This window comes from Diorhabda sublineata, chromosome 4 (genome assembly GCF_026230105.1).
Source record: "Diorhabda sublineata isolate icDioSubl1.1 chromosome 4, icDioSubl1.1, whole genome shotgun sequence".
In the NCBI taxonomy this organism is placed as follows: Eukaryota; Metazoa; Arthropoda; class Insecta; order Coleoptera; family Chrysomelidae; genus Diorhabda; species Diorhabda sublineata.
In genome coordinates, this window is record NC_079477.1 from 1,163,855 (window position 1) to 1,183,253 (window position 19,399).

Below are 19,399 nucleotides of genomic sequence, written 5' to 3' on the forward strand. Positions count from 1 at the left end.
ACTCGAATATTAAGAATTTACGACACTTTTGGAATGATATTCGATTTAAATGAATAATCGAGTTGAAATAAACAATTTATTTATTATAATGAGCGATTTGAGTTGCTTAAATCCGGTGATTTAACTTGTTCTGATCCGGTGGTGCTCGCGATCATACGAATGGCATCAAAACTTGTAATATAAAAACAAAATGGATAAATAAACAAAAAAAAAAGATGGTATATGGTTCGTTGCCCCCCATATGGCTGGGGAAACGGTAGAGTAGCTACTAGATGATCGCAAATCAGAACTAGTCGGTGTTTACATTCCATCGAGAAAGATACTCAAACAAAAACTGTTTTAAAATTAACGCGATAAATTTAAAAGAACAAAAAAACGCGAAGTTTTCCACGGATTTTTCTATTTAGTAAGTAATTTTTATAATAAATAAGAAATATCCTTTTTTTTTCATTAAATAACATCGTAAAAACTGTTGAAAGGACGTGCTTAAAAAAGGATCAACTCTAAAATCAAATACCATTTTTGTACTGTAATGTTTTTAATTTAAAAAGTACTCTGTACATTTCAAACGGATTTCTGCTATTGCGAAAATCTGCGTCGTGATCGTCCTGGTCACAAAAATCGATAGGATTAAGGTCAGGACGATGTGAAAGCTAATTCGTTCTATTTTTTTTGTTATTTCAAATAGTTTTTGCGTAGTTTCGACAAAAGCTTGTCCAGAACGTACTGATTTGTTTAAAATACATTCAAATTTCACTAGATTTCCTCGTAAACGTACCAAAACCATCACCGAGTCTTTGCCGTGTTTTACAGTCAAAAAGGTATAGCTGACCATGAACGTTTTACGTCGTCAATTTTCATCAGTTGGTTTGAAAATGAAATTATGAAAAAACAATTCTACCAATGACGTTATTTAAATATTAAGTCGCAAATATTAATATACAGTGTGTCCCGTATAAGAAACAACACTGAACAGAGGCGTAGTGGGCCCAAAATTTCGAAAAAAACAAGATTTCAACTAAAAAATATCAAATTTGATACATTCGAAAGTTTTAAGGGTTTAAAAATTTTAATTTCATACCGTGGGTATGGATTTTATATACAATTTGTAAGAATATAATTAATATAAACAATTTAATCTTTACGTACCCAAATTTCAGTTTGAATTGGTATAGCTGACCATGAACGTTTTACAAAAACACGTCGTCAATTTTCATCAGTTGGTTTGAAAATGAAATTATGAAAAAACAATTCTACCAATGACGTTATTTAAATATTTAGTCGCAAATATTAATATACAGTGTGTCCCGTATAAGAAACAACACTGAACAGAGGCGTAGCGGGCCCAAAATTTCGAAAAAAACAAGATTTTAACTTAAAAATATCAAATTTGATACATTCGAAAGTTTTCAGGGTTTAAAAATTTTAATTTCATACCGTGGGTATGGATTTTATATACAATTTGTAAGAATATAATTAATATAAACAATTTAATCTTTACGTACCCAAATTTCAGTTTGAATTGGTATAGCTGACCATGAACGTTTTACAAAAACACGTCGTCAATTTTCATCAGTTGGTTTGAAAATGAAATTATGAAAAAACAATTCTACCAATGACGTTATTTAAATATTTAGTCGCAAATATTAATATACAGTGTGTCCCGTATAAGAAACAACACTGAACAGAGGCGTAGTGGGCCCAAAATTTCGAAAAAAACAAGATTTTAACTTAAAAATATCAAATTTGATACATTCGAAAGTTTTCAGGGTTTAAAAATTTTAATTTCATACCGTGGGTATGGATTTTATATACAATTTGTAAGAATATAATTAATATAAACAATTTAATCTTTACGTACCCAAATTTCAGTTTGAAATGGTATAGCTGACCATGAACGTTTTACAAAGACACGTCGTCAATTTTCATCAGTTGGTTTGAAAATGAAATTATGAAAAAACAATTCTACCAATGACGTTATTTAAATATTTAGTCGTAAATATTAATATACAGTGTGTCCCGTATAAGAAACAACACTGAACAGAGGCGTAGCGAGCCCAAAATTTCGAAAAAAACAAGATTCCAACTAAAAAATATCAAATTTGATACATTCGAAAGTTTCAAGGGTTTAAAAATTTTAATTTCATACCGTGGGTATGGATTTTATATACAATTTGTAAGAATATAATTAATATAAACAATTTAATCTTTACGTACCCAAATTTCAGTTTGAAATGGTATAGCTGACCATGAACGTTTTACAAAAACACGTCGTCAATTTTCATCAGTTGGTTTAAAAATGAAATTATGAAAAAACAATTTTACCAATGACGTTATTTAAATATTAAGTCGCAAATATTAATATACAGTGTGTCCCGTATAAGAAACAACACTGAACAGAGGCGTAGTGGGCCCAAAATTTCGAAAAAAACAAGATTTCAACTTAAAAATATCAAACTTGATACATTCGAAAGTTTCAAGGGTTTAAAAATTTTATTTTCATACCGTGGGTATGGATTTTATATACAATTTGTAAGAATATAATTAATATAAACAATTTAATCTTTACGTACCCAAATTTCAGTTTGAAATGGTATAGCTGACCATGAACGTTTTACAAAAACACGTCGTCAATTTTCATCAGTTGGTTTAAAAATGAAATTATGAAAAAACAATTTTACCAATGACGTTATTTAAATATTAAGTCGCAAATATTAATATACAGTGTGTCCCGTATAAGAAACAACACTGAACAGAGGCGTAGTGGGCCCAAAATTTCGAAAAAAACAAGATTTCAACTTAAAAATATCAAACTTGATACATTCGAAAGTTTCAAGGGTTTAAAAATTTTATTTTCATACCGTGGGTATGGATTTTATATACAATTTGTAAGAATATAATTAATATAAACAATTTAATCTTTACGTACCCAAATTTCAGTTTGAAATGGTATAGCTGACCATGAACGTTTTACAAAAACACGTCGTCAATTTTCATCAGTTGGTTTAAAAATGAAATTATGAAAAAACAATTTTACCAATGACGTTATTTAAATATTAAGTCGCAAATATTAATATACAGTGTGTCCCGTATAAGAAACAACACAGGGCAGAGGCGTAGCGGGCCCAAAATTTCGAAAAAAACAAGATTTCAACTAAAAAATATCAAATTTGATACATTCGAAAGTTTTAAGGGTTTAAAAATTTTAATTTCATACCGTGGGTATGGATTTTATATACAATTTGTAAGAATATAATTAATATAAACAATTTAATCTTTACGTACCCAAATTTCAGTTTGAATTGGTATAGCTGACCATGAACGTTTTACAAAAACACGTCGTCAATTTTCATCAGTTGGTTTGAAAATGAAATTATGAAAAAACAATTCTACCAATGACGTTATTTAAATATTTAGTCGCAAATATTAATATACAGTGTGTCCCGTATAAGAAACAACACTGAACAGAGGCGTAGTGGGCCCAAAATTTCGAAAAAAACAAGATTTTAACTTAAAAATATCAAATTTGATACATTCGAAAGTTTTCAGGGTTTAAAAATTTTAATTTCATACCGTGGGTATGGATTTTATATACAATTTGTAAGAATATAATTAATATAAACAATTTAATCTTTACGTACCCAAATTTCAGTTTGAAATGGTATAGCTGACCATGAACGTTTTACAAAAACACGTCGTCAATTTTCATCAGTTGGTTTGAAAATGAAATTATGAAAAAACAATTCTACCAATAACGTTATTTAAATATTTAGTCGTAAATATTAATATACAGTGTGTCCCGTATAAGAAACAACACTGAGCAGAGGCGTAGCGGGCCCAAAATTTCGAAAAAAACAAGATTTCAACTAAAAAATACCAAATTTGTTACATTCGAAAGTTTCAAGGGTTTAAAAATTTTAATTTCATACCGTGGTTGTGGATTTTATATACAATTTGTAAGAATATAATTAATATAAACAATTTAATCTTTACGTACCCAAATTTCGCATTGAAATGGTATAGCTGACCATGAACGTTTTACAAAAACACGTCGTCAATTTTCATCAGTTGGTTTAAAAATGAAATTATGAAAAAACAATTTTACCAATGACGTTATTTAAATATTTAGTCGCAAATATTAATATACAGTGTGTCCCGTATAAGAAACAACACTGAACAGAGGCGTAGTGGGCCCAAAATTTCGAAAAAAAAATATTTCAATTTAAAAATACCAAATTTGATACAATTTGAAAGTTTTAATTTGTTCAAATTCCTATCAATTTTCACCAGATCTACTAGTAAACACACCAAAACCATCACCGAGTCTTTGCTGTGTTGTACAATCGAAATTAACACCCGTTTTTCCTTTGACCCGCGCGTAAATTCTTTTCTATTACCCAAAAACCCCAAACGTTGATTCATCACTCCAGAAAACCCTGTTCTAGACGCGTCTACAACCCAAATTTCCTTTCTCCATTCCCACCGTACCAAAATAACGATTTTCTCGATCTTTTTTCCACTATGGAAGATCCCTGGATTCATCGATATGATTTACCATCTCCGGCGTCGTGAGTTGTCGACCTGATCTCTCTAAATTGGTTTTAGGGCTCTGTTAGTGATTCTTTCCGAATGTAGAGCCTTCCAGTATCCACCTCCGGGTCCCAATGAACTACCAAGGTGCATCAACGAAACCGCTGGTGTTGTTTCCGCTGACACATCTCCACAATTGAATTTTGTACATTCTATTCTATCTAATATCTAGCGTATAGTATCCCCTTTGTACATTTGCGGGATTAACACGTACCAATTTTATATTGTTCAAACTTATCCTCCATTTTTTAGTCCAATAATGATGCTTCTCTTTCGCGGGAACCGTCTACGGTCAAAATGTGGTTTATACAAGGGGTTTGTTCGGTGTTTATTTGACCCCAACCCTTCTCAGAACCCTCAGCTTGACAATACGGATCAGAAATTTGTTAAATTGTACCAACGTCGTAGTTAAGCGATTCCAAATGTCCCGGTGTGTTCTTAATAGTTTCGACTTCCAATTAGTACAATAATCAGATTATTGAAATGACTTTATAAATATTAAAAGCGATTTTATTATTGAACGGACCCTGTATATTCGTATAAATTAAATATCATTGAGGTTTCACGTTGGAAACATTTCTATTAAATTTTTTAATGTCGCTAATCAGTTTAATCAACTGTAAGGTATACAGACCCGACCCGCAACGAATTAATTTCCTACAATTAAAAATTATCGTTCAATTAATTTAACGCTATTTACCATAACAATTGAATTGTTTGTTAAATCTCAATGGCGTTTCATTCGCCATAGAAAAAAATTCAGATAAATATCATTTATTATAATTTATTTCGTCGGTTCGATTCTAGATGCTAAAAAGTTAAAAATTTAGTGTTATACACAAATTTATTTCGTGTGAAACCGTTAACGTGGTTTTACTGTGTATCTACGCGATATTAGCAAAAAATATACAGTGTGTCCCTGTAAACATGAAACAATTATAAGATATAAAATATTTTCGATTCAAATTGTCGTTTTTCAGAGTCCAACCCTGTTTTATACAGAAATTTATTTCGTGTGAAACCGTTAACGTGGTTTTACTGTGTATCTACGCGATATTAGCAAAAAATATACAGTGTGTCCCTGTAAACATGAAACAATTATAAGATATAAAATATTTTCGATTCAAATTGTCGTTTTTCATAGTCCAGCCCTGTTTTATACAGAAATTTATTTCGTGTGAAACCGTTAACGTGGTTTTACTGTGTATCTACGCGATATTAGCAAAAAATATACAGTGTGTCCCTGTAAACATGAAACAATTATAAGATATAAAATATTTTCGATTCAAATTGTCGTTTTTCAGAGTCCAAACCTGTTTTATACAGAAATTTACTTCGTGTGAAACCGTTAACGTGGTATTACTGTGTATCTACGCGATATTAGCAAAAAATATACAGTGTGTCCCTGTAAACATGAAACAATTATAAGATATAAAATATTTTCGATTCAAATTGTCGTTTTTCAGAGTCCAAACCTGTTTTATACAGAAATTTACTTCGTGTGAAACCGTTAACGTGGTATTACTGTGTATCTACGCGATATTAGCAAAAAATATACAGTGTGTCCCTGTAAACATGAAACAATTATAAGATATAAAATATTTTCGATTCAAATTGTCGTTTTTCAGAGCCAACCCTGTTTTATACAGAAATTTACTTCGTGTGATACCGTTAACGTGGTTTTACTGTGTATATACGCGATATTAGCAAAAAATATACAGTGTGTCCCTGTAAACATGAAACAATTATAAGATATAAAATATTTTCGATTCAAACTTTCGTTTTTCAGAGTCCAAACCTGTTTTATACAGAAATTTACTTCGTGTGAAACCGTTAACGTGGTTTTACTGTGTATATACGCGATATTAGCAAAAAATATACAGTGTGTCCCTGTAAACATGAAACAATTATGAGATATAAAATATTTTCGATTCAAATTGTCGTTTTTCAGAGTCCAGCCCTGTTTTATACAGAAATTTACTTCGTGTGAAACCGTTAACGTGGTTTTACTGTGTATATACGCGATATTAGCAAAAAATATACAGTGTGTCCCTGTAAACATGAAACAATTATGAGATATAAAATATTTTCGATTCAAATTGTCGTTTTTCAGAGTCCAGCCCTGTTTTATACAGAAATTTACTTCGTGTGAAACCGTTAACGTGGTTTTACTGTGTATCTACGCGATATTAGCAAAAAATATACAGTGTGTCCCTGTAAACATGAAACAATTATGAGATATAAAATATTTTCGATTCAAATTATCGTTTTTCAGAGTCCAGCCCTGTTTTATACAGAAATTTACTTCGTGTGAAACCGTTAACGTGGTTTTACTGTGTATCTACGCGATATTAGCAAAAAATATACAGTGTGTCCCTGTAAACATGAAACAATTATGAGATATAAAATATTTTCGATTCAAATTGTCGTTTTTCAGAGTCCAGCCCTGTTTTATACAGAAATTTACTTCGTGTGAAACCGTTAACGTGGTTTTACTGTGTATCTACGCGATATTAGCAAAAAATATACAGTGTGTCCCTGTAAACATGAAACAATTATGAGATATAAAATATTTTCGATTCAAATTGTCGTTTTTCAGAGTCCAGCCCTGTTTTATACAGAAATTTACTTCGTGTGAAACCGTTAACGTGGTTTTACTGTGTATCTACGCGATATTAGCAAAAAATATACAGTGTGTCCCTGTAAACATGAAACAATTATAAGATATAAAATATTTTCGATTCAAATTGTCGTTTTTCAGAGTCCAACCCTGTTTTATACAGAAATTTACTTCGTGTGAAACCTTTAACGTGGTTTTACTGCGTATCTACGCGATATTAGCAAAAAATATACAGTGTGTCCCTGTAAACATGAAACAATTATAAGATATAAAATATTTTCGATTCAAATTGTCGTTTTTCAGAGTCCAAACCTGTTTTATACACAAATTTACTTCGTGTGAAACTGTTAACGTGGTTTTACTGTGTATCTACGCGATATTAGCAAAAAATATACAGTGTGTCCCTGTAAACATGAAACAATTATAAGATATAAAATATTTTCGATTCAAATTGTCGTTTTTCAGAGTCCAACCCTGTTTTATACAGAAATTTACTTCGTGTGAAACCTTTAACGTGGTTTTACTGCGTATCTACGCGATATTAGCAAAAAATATACAGTGTGTCCCTGTAAACATGAAACAATTATAAGATATAAAATATTTTCGATTCAAATTGTCGTTTTTCAGAGTCCAACCCTGTTTTATACAGAAATTTACTTCGTGTGAAACCTTTAACGTGGTTTTACTGTGTATCTACGCGATATTAGCAAAAAATATACAGTGTGTCCCTGTAAACATGAAACAATTATAAGATATAAAATATTTTCGATTCAAATTGTCGTTTTTCAGAGTCCAAACCTGTTTTATACACAAATTTACTTCGTGTGAAACTGTTAACGTGGTTTTACTGTGTATCTACGCGATATTAGCAAAAAATATACAGTGTGTCCCTGTAAACATGAAACAATTATAAGATATAAAATATTTTCGATTCAAATTGTCGTTTTTCAGAGTCCAAACCTGTTTTATACAGAAATTTACTTCGTGTGAAACCGTTAACGTGGTATTACTGTGTATCTACGCGATATTAGCAAAAAATATACAGTGTGTCCCTGTAAACATGAAACAATTATAAGATATAAAATATTTTCGATTCAAATTGTCGTTTTTCAGAGCCAACCCTGTTTTATACAGAAATTTACTTCGTGTGATACCGTTAACGTGGTTTTACTGTGTATATACGCGATATTAGCAAAAAATATACAGTGTGTCCCTGTAAACATGAAACAATTATAAGATATAAAATATTTTCGATTCAAACTTTCGTTTTTCAGAGTCCAAACCTGTTTTATACAGAAATTTACTTCGTGTGAAACCGTTAACGTGGTTTTACTGTGTATATACGCGATATTAGCAAAAAATATACAGTGTGTCCCTGTAAACATGAAACAATTATGAGATATAAAATATTTTCGATTCAAATTGTCGTTTTTCAGAGTCCAGCCCTGTTTTATACAGAAATTTACTTCGTGTGAAACCGTTAACGTGGTTTTACTGTGTATATACGCGATATTAGCAAAAAATATACAGTGTGTCCCTGTAAACATGAAACAATTATGAGATATAAAATATTTTCGATTCAAATTGTCGTTTTTCAGAGTCCAGCCCTGTTTTATACAGAAATTTACTTCGTGTGAAACCGTTAACGTGGTTTTACTGTGTATATACGCGATATTAGCAAAAAATATACAGTGTGTCCCTGTAAACATGAAACAATTATAAGATATAAAATATTTTCGATTCAAACTTTCGTTTTTCAGAGTCCAAACCTGTTTTATACAGAAATTTACTTCGTGTGAAACCGTTAACGTGGTTTTACTGTGTATATACGCGATATTAGCAAAAAATATACAGTGTGTCCCTGTAAACATGAAACAATTATGAGATATAAAATATTTTCGATTCAAATTGTCGTTTTTCAGAGTCCAGCCCTGTTTTATACAGAAATTTACTTCGTGTGAAACCGTTAACGTGGTTTTACTGTGTATATACGCGATATTAGCAAAAAATATACAGTGTGTCCCTGTAAACATGAAACAATTATGAGATATAAAATATTTTCGATTCAAATTGTCGTTTTTCAGAGTCCAGCCCTGTTTTATACAGAAATTTACTTCGTGTGAAACCGTTAACGTGGTTTTACTGTGTATCTACGCGATATTAGCAAAAAATATACAGTGTGTCCCTGTAAACATGAAACAATTATGAGATATAAAATATTTTCGATTCAAATTATCGTTTTTCAGAGTCCAGCCCTGTTTTATACAGAAATTTACTTCGTGTGAAACCGTTAACGTGGTTTTACTGTGTATCTACGCGATATTAGCAAAAAATATACAGTGTGTCCCTGTAAACATGAAACAATTATGAGATATAAAATATTTTCGATTCAAATTGTCGTTTTTCAGAGTCCAGCCCTGTTTTATACAGAAATTTACTTCGTGTGAAACCGTTAACGTGGTTTTACTGTGTATCTACGCGATATTAGCAAAAAATATACAGTGTGTCCCTGTAAACATGAAACAATTATGAGATATAAAATATTTTCGATTCAAATTGTCGTTTTTCAGAGTCCAGCCCTGTTTTATACAGAAATTTACTTCGTGTGAAACCGTTAACGTGGTTTTACTGTGTATCTACGCGATATTAGCAAAAAATATACAGTGTGTCCCTGTAAACATGAAACAATTATAAGATATAAAATATTTTCGATTCAAATTGTCGTTTTTCAGAGTCCAACCCTGTTTTATACAGAAATTTACTTCGTGTGAAACCTTTAACGTGGTTTTACTGCGTATCTACGCGATATTAGCAAAAAATATACAGTGTGTCCCTGTAAACATGAAACAATTATAAGATATAAAATATTTTCGATTCAAATTGTCGTTTTTCAGAGTCCAAACCTGTTTTATACACAAATTTACTTCGTGTGAAACTGTTAACGTGGTTTTACTGTGTATTTATGCGATAATAGCAAAAAATATACAGTGTGTCCCTGTAAACATGAAACAATTATAAGATATAAAATATTTTCGATTCAAATTATCGTTTTTCAAAGTCCAACCCTGTTTTATACAGAAATTTACTTCGTGTGAAACCTTTAACGTGGTTTTACTGTGTATCTACGCGATATTAGCAAAAAATATACAGTGTGTCCCTGTAAACATGAAACAATTATAAGATATAAAATATTTTCGATTCAAATTGTCGTTTTTCAGAGTCCAGCCCTGTTTTATACAGAAATTTACTTCGTGTGAAACTATTAACGTGGTTTTACTGTGTATCTACGCGATATTAGCAAAAAATATACAGTGTGTCCCTGTAAACATGAAACAATTATAAGATATAAAATATTTTCGATTCAAATTGTCGTTTTTCAGAGTCCAGCCCTGTTTTATACACAAATTTACTTCGTGTGAAACTATTAACGTGGTTTTACTGTGTATCTACGCGATATTAGCAAAAAATATACAGTGTGTCCCTGTAAACATGAAACAATTATAAGATATAAAATATTTTCGATTCAAATTGTCGTTTTTCAGAGTCCAACCCTGTTTTATACAGAAATTTACTTCGCGTGAAACCGTTAACGTGGTTTTACTGTGTATATACGCGATATTAGCAAAAAATATACAGTGTGTCCCTGTAAACATGAAACAATTATAAGATATAAAATATTTTCGATTCAAATTGTCGTTTTTCAGAGTCCAACCCTGTTTTATACAGAAATTTACTTCGTGTGAAACCTTTAACGTGGTTTTACTGCGTATCTACGCGATATTAGCAAAAAATATACAGTGTGTCCCTGTAAACATGAAACAATTATAAGATATAAAATATTTTCGATTCAAATTGTCGTTTTTCAGAGTCCAAACCTGTTTTATACACAAATTTACTTCGTGTGAAACTGTTAACGTGGTTTTACTGTGTATTTATGCGATAATAGCAAAAAATATACAGTGTGTCCCTGTAAACATGAAACAATTATAAGATATAAAATATTTTCGATTCAAATTATCGTTTTTCAAAGTCCAACCCTGTTTTATACAGAAATTTACTTCGTGTGAAACCTTTAACGTGGTTTTACTGTGTATCTACGCGATATTAGCAAAAAATATACAGTGTGTCCCTGTAAACATGAAACAATTATAAGATATAAAATATTTTCGATTCAAACTTTCGTTTTTCAGAGTCCAAACCTGTTTTATACAGAAATTTACTTCGTGTGAAACTATTAACGTGGTTTTACTGTGTATCTACGCGATATTAGCAAAAAATATACAGTGTGTCCCTGTAAACATGAAACAATTATAAGATATAAAATATTTTCGATTCAAATTGTCGTTTTTCAGAGTCCAACCCTGTTTTATACACAAATTTACTTCGTGTGAAACTATTAACGTGGTTTTACTGTGTATCTACGCGATATTAGCAAAAAATATACAGTGTGTCCCTGTAAACATGAAACAATTATAAGATATAAAATATTTTCGATTCAAATTGTCGTTTTTCAGAGTCCAACCCTGTTTTATACAGAAATTTATTTCGTGTGAAACCGTTGACGTGGTTTTACTGTATATCTACGCGATATTAGCAAAAAATATACAGTGTGTCCCTGTAAACATGAAACAATTATAAGATATAAAATATTTTCGATTCAAACTTTCGTTTTTCAGAGTCCAAACCTGTTTTATACAGAAATTTACTTCGTGTGAAACTATTAACGTGGTTTTACTGTGTATCTACGCGATATTAGCAAAAAATATACAGTGTGTCCCTGTAAACATGAAACAATTATAAGATATAAAATATTTTCGATTCAAATTGTCGTTTTTCAGAGTCCAACCCTGTTTTATACACAAATTTACTTCGTGTGAAACTATTAACGTGGTTTTACTGTGTATCTACGCGATATTAGCAAAAAATATACAGTGTGTCCCTGTAAACATGAAACAATTATAAGATATAAAATATTTTCGATTCAAATTGTCGTTTTTCAGAGTCCAGCCCTGTTTTATACAGAAATTTACTTCGTGTGAAACTATTAACGTGGTTTTACTGTGTATCTACGCGATATTAGCAAAAAATATACAGTGTGTCCCTGTAAACATGAAACAACTATAAGATATAAAATATTTTCGATTCAAATTGTCGTTTTTCAGAGTCCAACCCTGTTTTATACAGAAATTTACTTCGTGTGAAACCGTTAACGTGGTTTTACTTAGTATCTATGCGATATTAGCAAAAATAATTTGCCTACCTGTATATTAGTCCACCGTACGCCACTGCCTTGACGTATACAGAGGTGTAATCAGTTAAGAAATTAAGTTGCTGTATTATTTTCTGTGTTTAACATTGACAATAGCTCAATTACGAATAGTTTGCAATACCTATATAAACTTACGTGTACGAAACAGTCTAATTAACAAAAAAATAGTTAATTAAATACGAAATAACTTCGAGATAATATTATGTTACGAAAAGACTTTTAGTACGTAATATAATTATTTAAATATTTCTCTTTGTGTACCAAGGTTAGTTGAACATATGAGGTTCTAGTTCATGACATATATTCTCAATTCATAAATTAGATTTATCAAGTTCCTCATCGTGTACGGTTTTTAATAGGAATTTTCGGTCATGGCAAATTAATCATCATTCGAACGTGTGATTAAAAACAATGATAATCGAAAAAAATTAACACTCCACATAAAATCAGAATAATAAACAATTTCCGATAAAAAAATATTTTACTAACTGTTTTCATTTCATAAAAATTGATCAACAACTATACATGTTATCCGAAAAACTGTCATGAATGTCATTTGTCAAATCCATTCTTCTCCAATTTGACAGAACTGCAGCGAAAAGATTTTGCGATGTAAAGTCTATTAGAAGTTAGTAAATGCAAAAGATATTTGAGTAATTTCGGTTATTATGACCTTCAACTTTAAACAAAGGACAAAATATTTCGTTCTCACAGTCCTTGAATGACCTTTCTTCATTTATATATTTGAAAGACCTAAACACAAACTGATTCCACTTAATTATGAACCTTATATTCTGAAAGTAATTACAAAATGTTTCTGATACCGATCTGGATTAATACTAATTGTGAAATAATGTTCAAGGACGTTAATATGTGAAATAGTGACACGACACGTAAATTTCACCATCCCTAAAATCGATTTTTCATAAGGTGTAGTTCATCCAGTTTTTTTTTTCGATTACTATAACTAACAATTTAAAAAAAACTGAATGAAATGCATGTAAAAACGATTAATTTAAATCCTGACAGGTTTTTTTATATGAATAAATTGGTTCAAAGCTTCGGAACGCACACCAATATTAAAAATATCTATTCATAACACTATATTCGAAGTAAAAAGACTTGACAACAACGTCAATACTACCATAACTAAAAACATTAGACCGAATATCAACGATCAACGATCTAGAACGTTCTAATCAATATAAAATTAAAATTATGGAATTTTAGAGCTAAACATTCACAAAAACAGATATACTTCTTCTTTTTTTTTATTTTTCTGGTCTCCACCTCGGAAATCCTTGTTCAGAATCTCATTTTCATTATTCATAATTTAATACATTCATTATTTCGCCATTCTTGTGCCTGTGAATAATTGTTAAGATTTATTGTAAACGCTGAAAGCTGCAAAACATCTACAAGGACTAATCGTAAGATTCAAAAGATGCATATTTGAAACTCTAAGATGAAGCTAAAGTTTTTTCAGCAACAAACAAATTGTTTTTTGTTATTATCAAAAAAAAATCATGTCCTAAAAGTGAAAATAAAAAATAATAATTTGTTTTACACTTAATTAAATATATTTTATTTGGAGGTTTCCAACCATCCTGTTTATATTTACATTGTTTTGATAAACAACTTGATTAACGTACTATAAAAAGTAATTTATATGAATTATCGAAATATTCAATTAACAACTTCCCCGATTGAAAATAAAAATACGGTTAGCGACTGTCAGATGTTTAGCACGAAGTCTGCGCTTTCGAACGCGATGTCTACGTGTCCACGTGTACCATTAGAACAGTTCCTATTTGTGGAAAGTGTTCAGACAAGTGAAACAAATAGTGTATCGTCTCTCTCTCTCTCTCTCTTTCTCCTCGGAACGCTTCAGTTAGTTCTGCGAATTTTATACGCGCATGAAGCATGCGCAGTATAGATAAAATGAATACGACGCAGACGTTGAGGATGATTCATGTTCAAGGATGAAAATATAAAAAAAAAGTCGGTAGAACCGGAAGTCGACTGTAACTTTGCTATTTCTAGGACTACTGTTACAAGAACCGTGCATAGCCGGAGATTGCGCAGAAAATATTATTTAAACCTTTTCAATAACCGTTGAACGGTCCATATATCAACCTACTGATCTAACAAAATCGAATATCGCGTGTACTTCCAATGGTTTATGAAATAATTTGGGATAACCCCGTACATATATTTCTATAACGTGTTCATTGAATTGTGTAGGAGGTTAATAATTCATTAACCAAAGTGGTTTTGTGCTTTCGCCTTTCCCTTTCATATTAAAAAAATGAAATGTGTAAATATCATTGAATAATGTGACCGGAACGCGCCCAACTGGTTCCCAAGTTGACCGTTTTTGTCATTTTATACTATATAGTCCGGGAGCTAGTTGAAAATTCGGTCAAATATTTCCTTTCGAAAGATAATTGGTGAGATGCATCAGAGAGTTATGTAATAGAACCTAGTGAACGTCAGCTGCGGCGCGGTGGGTGGGATAAGCGGCAGTAGCCTCCCACGTACGATAAAAATAGAAATTCTGAAATTTCCTCCCAGCTGAAAATTTATAAGCAGATTGTTAATATACTGCTGTGATATATAAAAAAAATCAGCTAGTAGTGAAGCAGTGAAAAATAATTAGTTAACTTATAGTAGATACGTGAAACTTCAAAAAACCAAACGTAGAAATGTTCATTTTCAATAAAATTTGTATTTGAGAGGAAATCACTGGAAATATAAATTTTTTTTTCCATGTTAGAGACCGCATCTGACGTTCACGAGGCTTTATTATACAACTTTCTGACGCATTCTACTAATTACCTTTCAAGAGGAACTTGGTCGTGTATTTCTATTGCTAGCTCCCGGACTAATAGTTGTTTATATTGCTGTGGAATAACTGTACATGTGACTAAACAGGATCGTATTTGAGGTTACTTTGGTACTTGTCTTTACCAAATAGAAATTTTTTATGTAGTCGTTCACTTCGGAAATAATTAGAAATAGTGTTAAAAGTCTAAAAACTATATAGAAATGTGAAATTGACTACAGATGATGCAACGTGTCAGAAAACATTAAAAACAACGCGATCTAATGACTGATTTTTACGTTACTTTTTATATAGTGACAAGAACAATTTTAATTATTGTTCATTTAGGTTAAAAATTAAATGTAGACGGTATCAACGGTCAAGATGAAATTTCTTTAACTAATCATAAACATAAAGTGGAAGCTGTACCGATTACGGAAGACAAAATGGCAACTGCGCACTCTCAAGCATGCGCAGTTGCATAGAGACGTGTCTTCCCATACCAACAGGCTTCTAGCTTGTCAAGATGTTTATAACTAACAAGGTTTAAATAATATTAATAATGAAGCGTCTTCTTGAAATTAGTTATATAATATAATAAAAGTTGTTTGCCATTTAAAAATTTATGTAATTTATTGGTAGCGTTGGTTTCACAATTTTCAATAATGACAAAGCGATTATGACTAATAATAGAATGTAATAAATGAATTCTTCTTCCAGATTCGGCTCAGCCAAATGATGCAGATTGAAATCAAGTTTTTTCAAAAAGATGGTTTGAACAAATTTATATTTATAAGAAAAAACTTGTGATAGGTAAATGGGGAAATTCACGTGTTCAAGGTCATGCGGGGTACTTTAAACTGTTTATTGACAATTTGTTTGCTTGTTCATTTAGGATTTTCTAATGAGGTAAGTACAAACTTATTTATTTTAGTTTTAAGAACTCATTCAAAGCCATATATACACGACGAGTTAAAACTAACTGTCTATGGCAAAATACTTATAGGAAAATAATGAAAATTTCTACGTTTGGGTTTTCGGATACGATCTTTTTAAATAAATTATTTTCAAAGATGGCCGACTTCCGGTTCTACCAGAAGTCGACTGTAACTTTGTTATTTTAAATAGAATACCCTGTATATTAATACATTTTTGAAATCTCAGTAAAATTTTAGTATAATTTTGTCTAAAAACTTTTTTCGAAAAATGCAAACTTTTTGAGTTATTAATAATTTTGTAAAAAATTTGACAGTTGCAGACCCTTATAAATTATTTTTTTACGAGGATACCCTTGAAGATATGAAAATGTTTTCTATTCGGTTACTTTTAGCAAGGTTAGACGTATTTGAATCTATGACGAAATTTTTTTCATTTTATACAGGGTGTGTATAAAACGTGTCCAAAGTTTAACTTCATAAATATCAAATTTCTTTATTTTTTCAAATAGAACCACCCGGTTTTTTCTATTTTAATGCATTCAGGGGTAAAAAATAAGGCAAATATATGCATTAAAATAGAAAAAAGCGGGTGGTTCCATTTGAAAAAATGAAGAAATTTGATATTTATGTTAAGTTAAATTTTGAACACTTTTTATACACACCCTGTATAAAATCAAAAAAATTTCAAAATAGATTAATATACGTCTGACCTTGATAAAGCAACCGAGTAAAAACCATTTTCATATCTTTAAGGATATTCTCATAAAAAAATAATTTATAAGGGTCTGCAATGTTCAAATTTTTTATAATAACTCAAAAAGTATGCATTTTTCGAAAAAAATTTTCAGACAAAATTATACTAAAATTTCACGTAGATTTCAAAACTGTATTAATATACAGGGTGTTTACTTGAAAATAACAAAGTTACAGTCGTCTTCCGGTAGAACCGGAAGTCGGTCATCTTTGAAAATATTTTATTTAAAAATATCGTATCCGAAAACCCAAATTTAGAAATTTTCATGATTCTACTATAAGTATTTCGCCATAAATAGTCAACCCCACGCCACGCCACCCCATGCTACGCCACGCCACGCCATCCCAAGTAGGACGATTCAAAATTCTCAGGTGTAAACGACGTTTGCTAAGACGTGTGATTGCCCCTCTCTTGAAAAGCACCACGTTTTTTACGATATTTGTTGATTTTATTGACTCAAAATCTTCTTTTTCTCTTGCTGAGCAAAACCACAGCCGAAACATCAAATTCTTCCACATTCCACAACCTAATCAAAGCTACTAAAGATTTTTCTTTTTAAAATTATTTATTACAACAATGTACAACATAAAATGACGTCGTGTGGCGTGGCGTGGCGTGTTGCTAGTGGATTTCGATCTTAATTCTCGGTAACTGACGTGGTAAATAAAAAATTACAAAATATTTTGTCTTTTCTACAGCTTTTATCATATTATTATATGGCCTTCGAACATTGAATCAACAATGTAAGTCAATAACCTACTGATCTAGCAAAACTATAAAACGACGTTCTGAAATACCTCAGACAGTGTGACATTAACATTTACTCGATTTTTTCTCGCATTAAAAGAATAGATAAAAGGTAATACGACGTCTGCATCCATTGTACTAGAATGTACCGAAACGTTAACGAGTCGTAACGCAGATCCGGTTCTAATAAATTTCAATTGCACATATCAACAAACAGACTTCTTCGTATTACATATAAATATACCGTAATACCTAAAAGGAAGATAATATTCCAAGAAAAAAAACGTTTGAAGTAACTTTTGTATCACCCTGTATTTTAAAAATGGTTGTACGTATAAAAAAACGTTTAAAGAAACTTCTAACCATGTTGTATAATATGTACCCGTCTTTTGTATCACCCTGTATATTAAAAATGGTTGTAAGAATGTACAAAAAACGTTTACCGTAACTTATGACCCTGTTGGATAATATATACCCGACTTTTGTATCACCCTGTATCTTAAAAACGGTTGTACGTATAAAAAAACGTTTAAAGAAACTTCTAGCCATGTTGTATAATATGTACCAGACTTTCGTATCACTCTGTATCACAAAAACGGTTGTACGAATAAATAAAAACGTTTAAGGTAACTTCTGACCCTGTTGGATAATATATACCCGACTTTTGTATCACCCTGTATTTTAAAAACGGTTGTTGACCTTGAATATATCACGAAGCTAATATAAGCACATTTAAGAACATGAATGAAGATGGGCACAAGTTCGATAAATTTACCACATAAATGACCAGTTTAATATGCAACTAGGATACAAATAAAGTAACTGGAGTGTCATTTTTTATTTTATTCGATCTTCGTCGCTGTTTATAACAAGAAAAAAATCATTACGTGATATAAATATTTTTTGACAAATAGTTATTTGAATACGTGTTAAAGTACAAGTGACAATTCCCATCTCTATACTTATAATCTATTGTGGTGCTCCATATAATATTAACTATTATATTAAATTTGTGTCGATAGACTAAACTTTTTTTCAAATTATATAACGTTCACGAATATTTTCAATGATGAGGTATTTCTTGAAATAATTTTTCATTTGCTTAGATATTTATTTCTATGATTTTTGAGGTTACAAATGACAAATCATTTTTTTGTGATCTACGAGAACTTGTATGTGAAGTGTGCATGAATATTTAAGCTGGCTTACTAATAATTAAGTATTAATTACTTTTTTGAGTAGAATTCGAGCAGGTTTATGAACGAAAAGCATTAATTTGCAGTGTTCCAATTTTAGTTACTGAAAGAATTTACCGTGTAGTAGCACTGATGAACGTTCCTAATAAACCAAATTGACGTTTGACACCAACAGTGCTAGTTTGTCGTTGTCGTCCGCCACTGCTTATCAATATTTCTGCGTAGGATAAATAATGAACTTGTTTTATTTTTATTAATCGTTTGAGGGGATTAAGAGAAAATCGAATAAAAGTGGCTGAAAATAATACGTGTTTTGAAACGTGATTTCAATCTTAATTATGTATGATTTGCAATTCGATTTAAATTGCTCGTAATGCAGAATATTCACACACAGAAACACCTAACACGTCGAATTATCGACGTTGCAAACAGTTGTTTAGTTGATAGTCACGTTGTGTGAA

General features: G+C 30.8%; 1 protein-coding gene across 1 annotated transcript in view; it reads left to right on the forward strand.

Moving 5' to 3' along the window:
* The first annotated feature begins 299 nt into the window (after positions 1 to 299).
* LOC130442958 (A disintegrin and metalloproteinase with thrombospondin motifs adt-1-like) overlaps positions 300 to 19,399 on the forward strand; it is a 43,173-nt gene continuing 24,073 nt past the window's right edge. The window contains exons 1-2 of the mRNA XM_056777374.1: positions 300 to 406; positions 16,024 to 16,212. Coding sequence (XP_056633352.1) covers positions 16,147 to 16,212 — 66 coding nt within the window. The 5' untranslated portion in view covers positions 300 to 406; positions 16,024 to 16,146. The remainder of the gene's footprint in view (positions 407 to 16,023; positions 16,213 to 19,399) is intronic.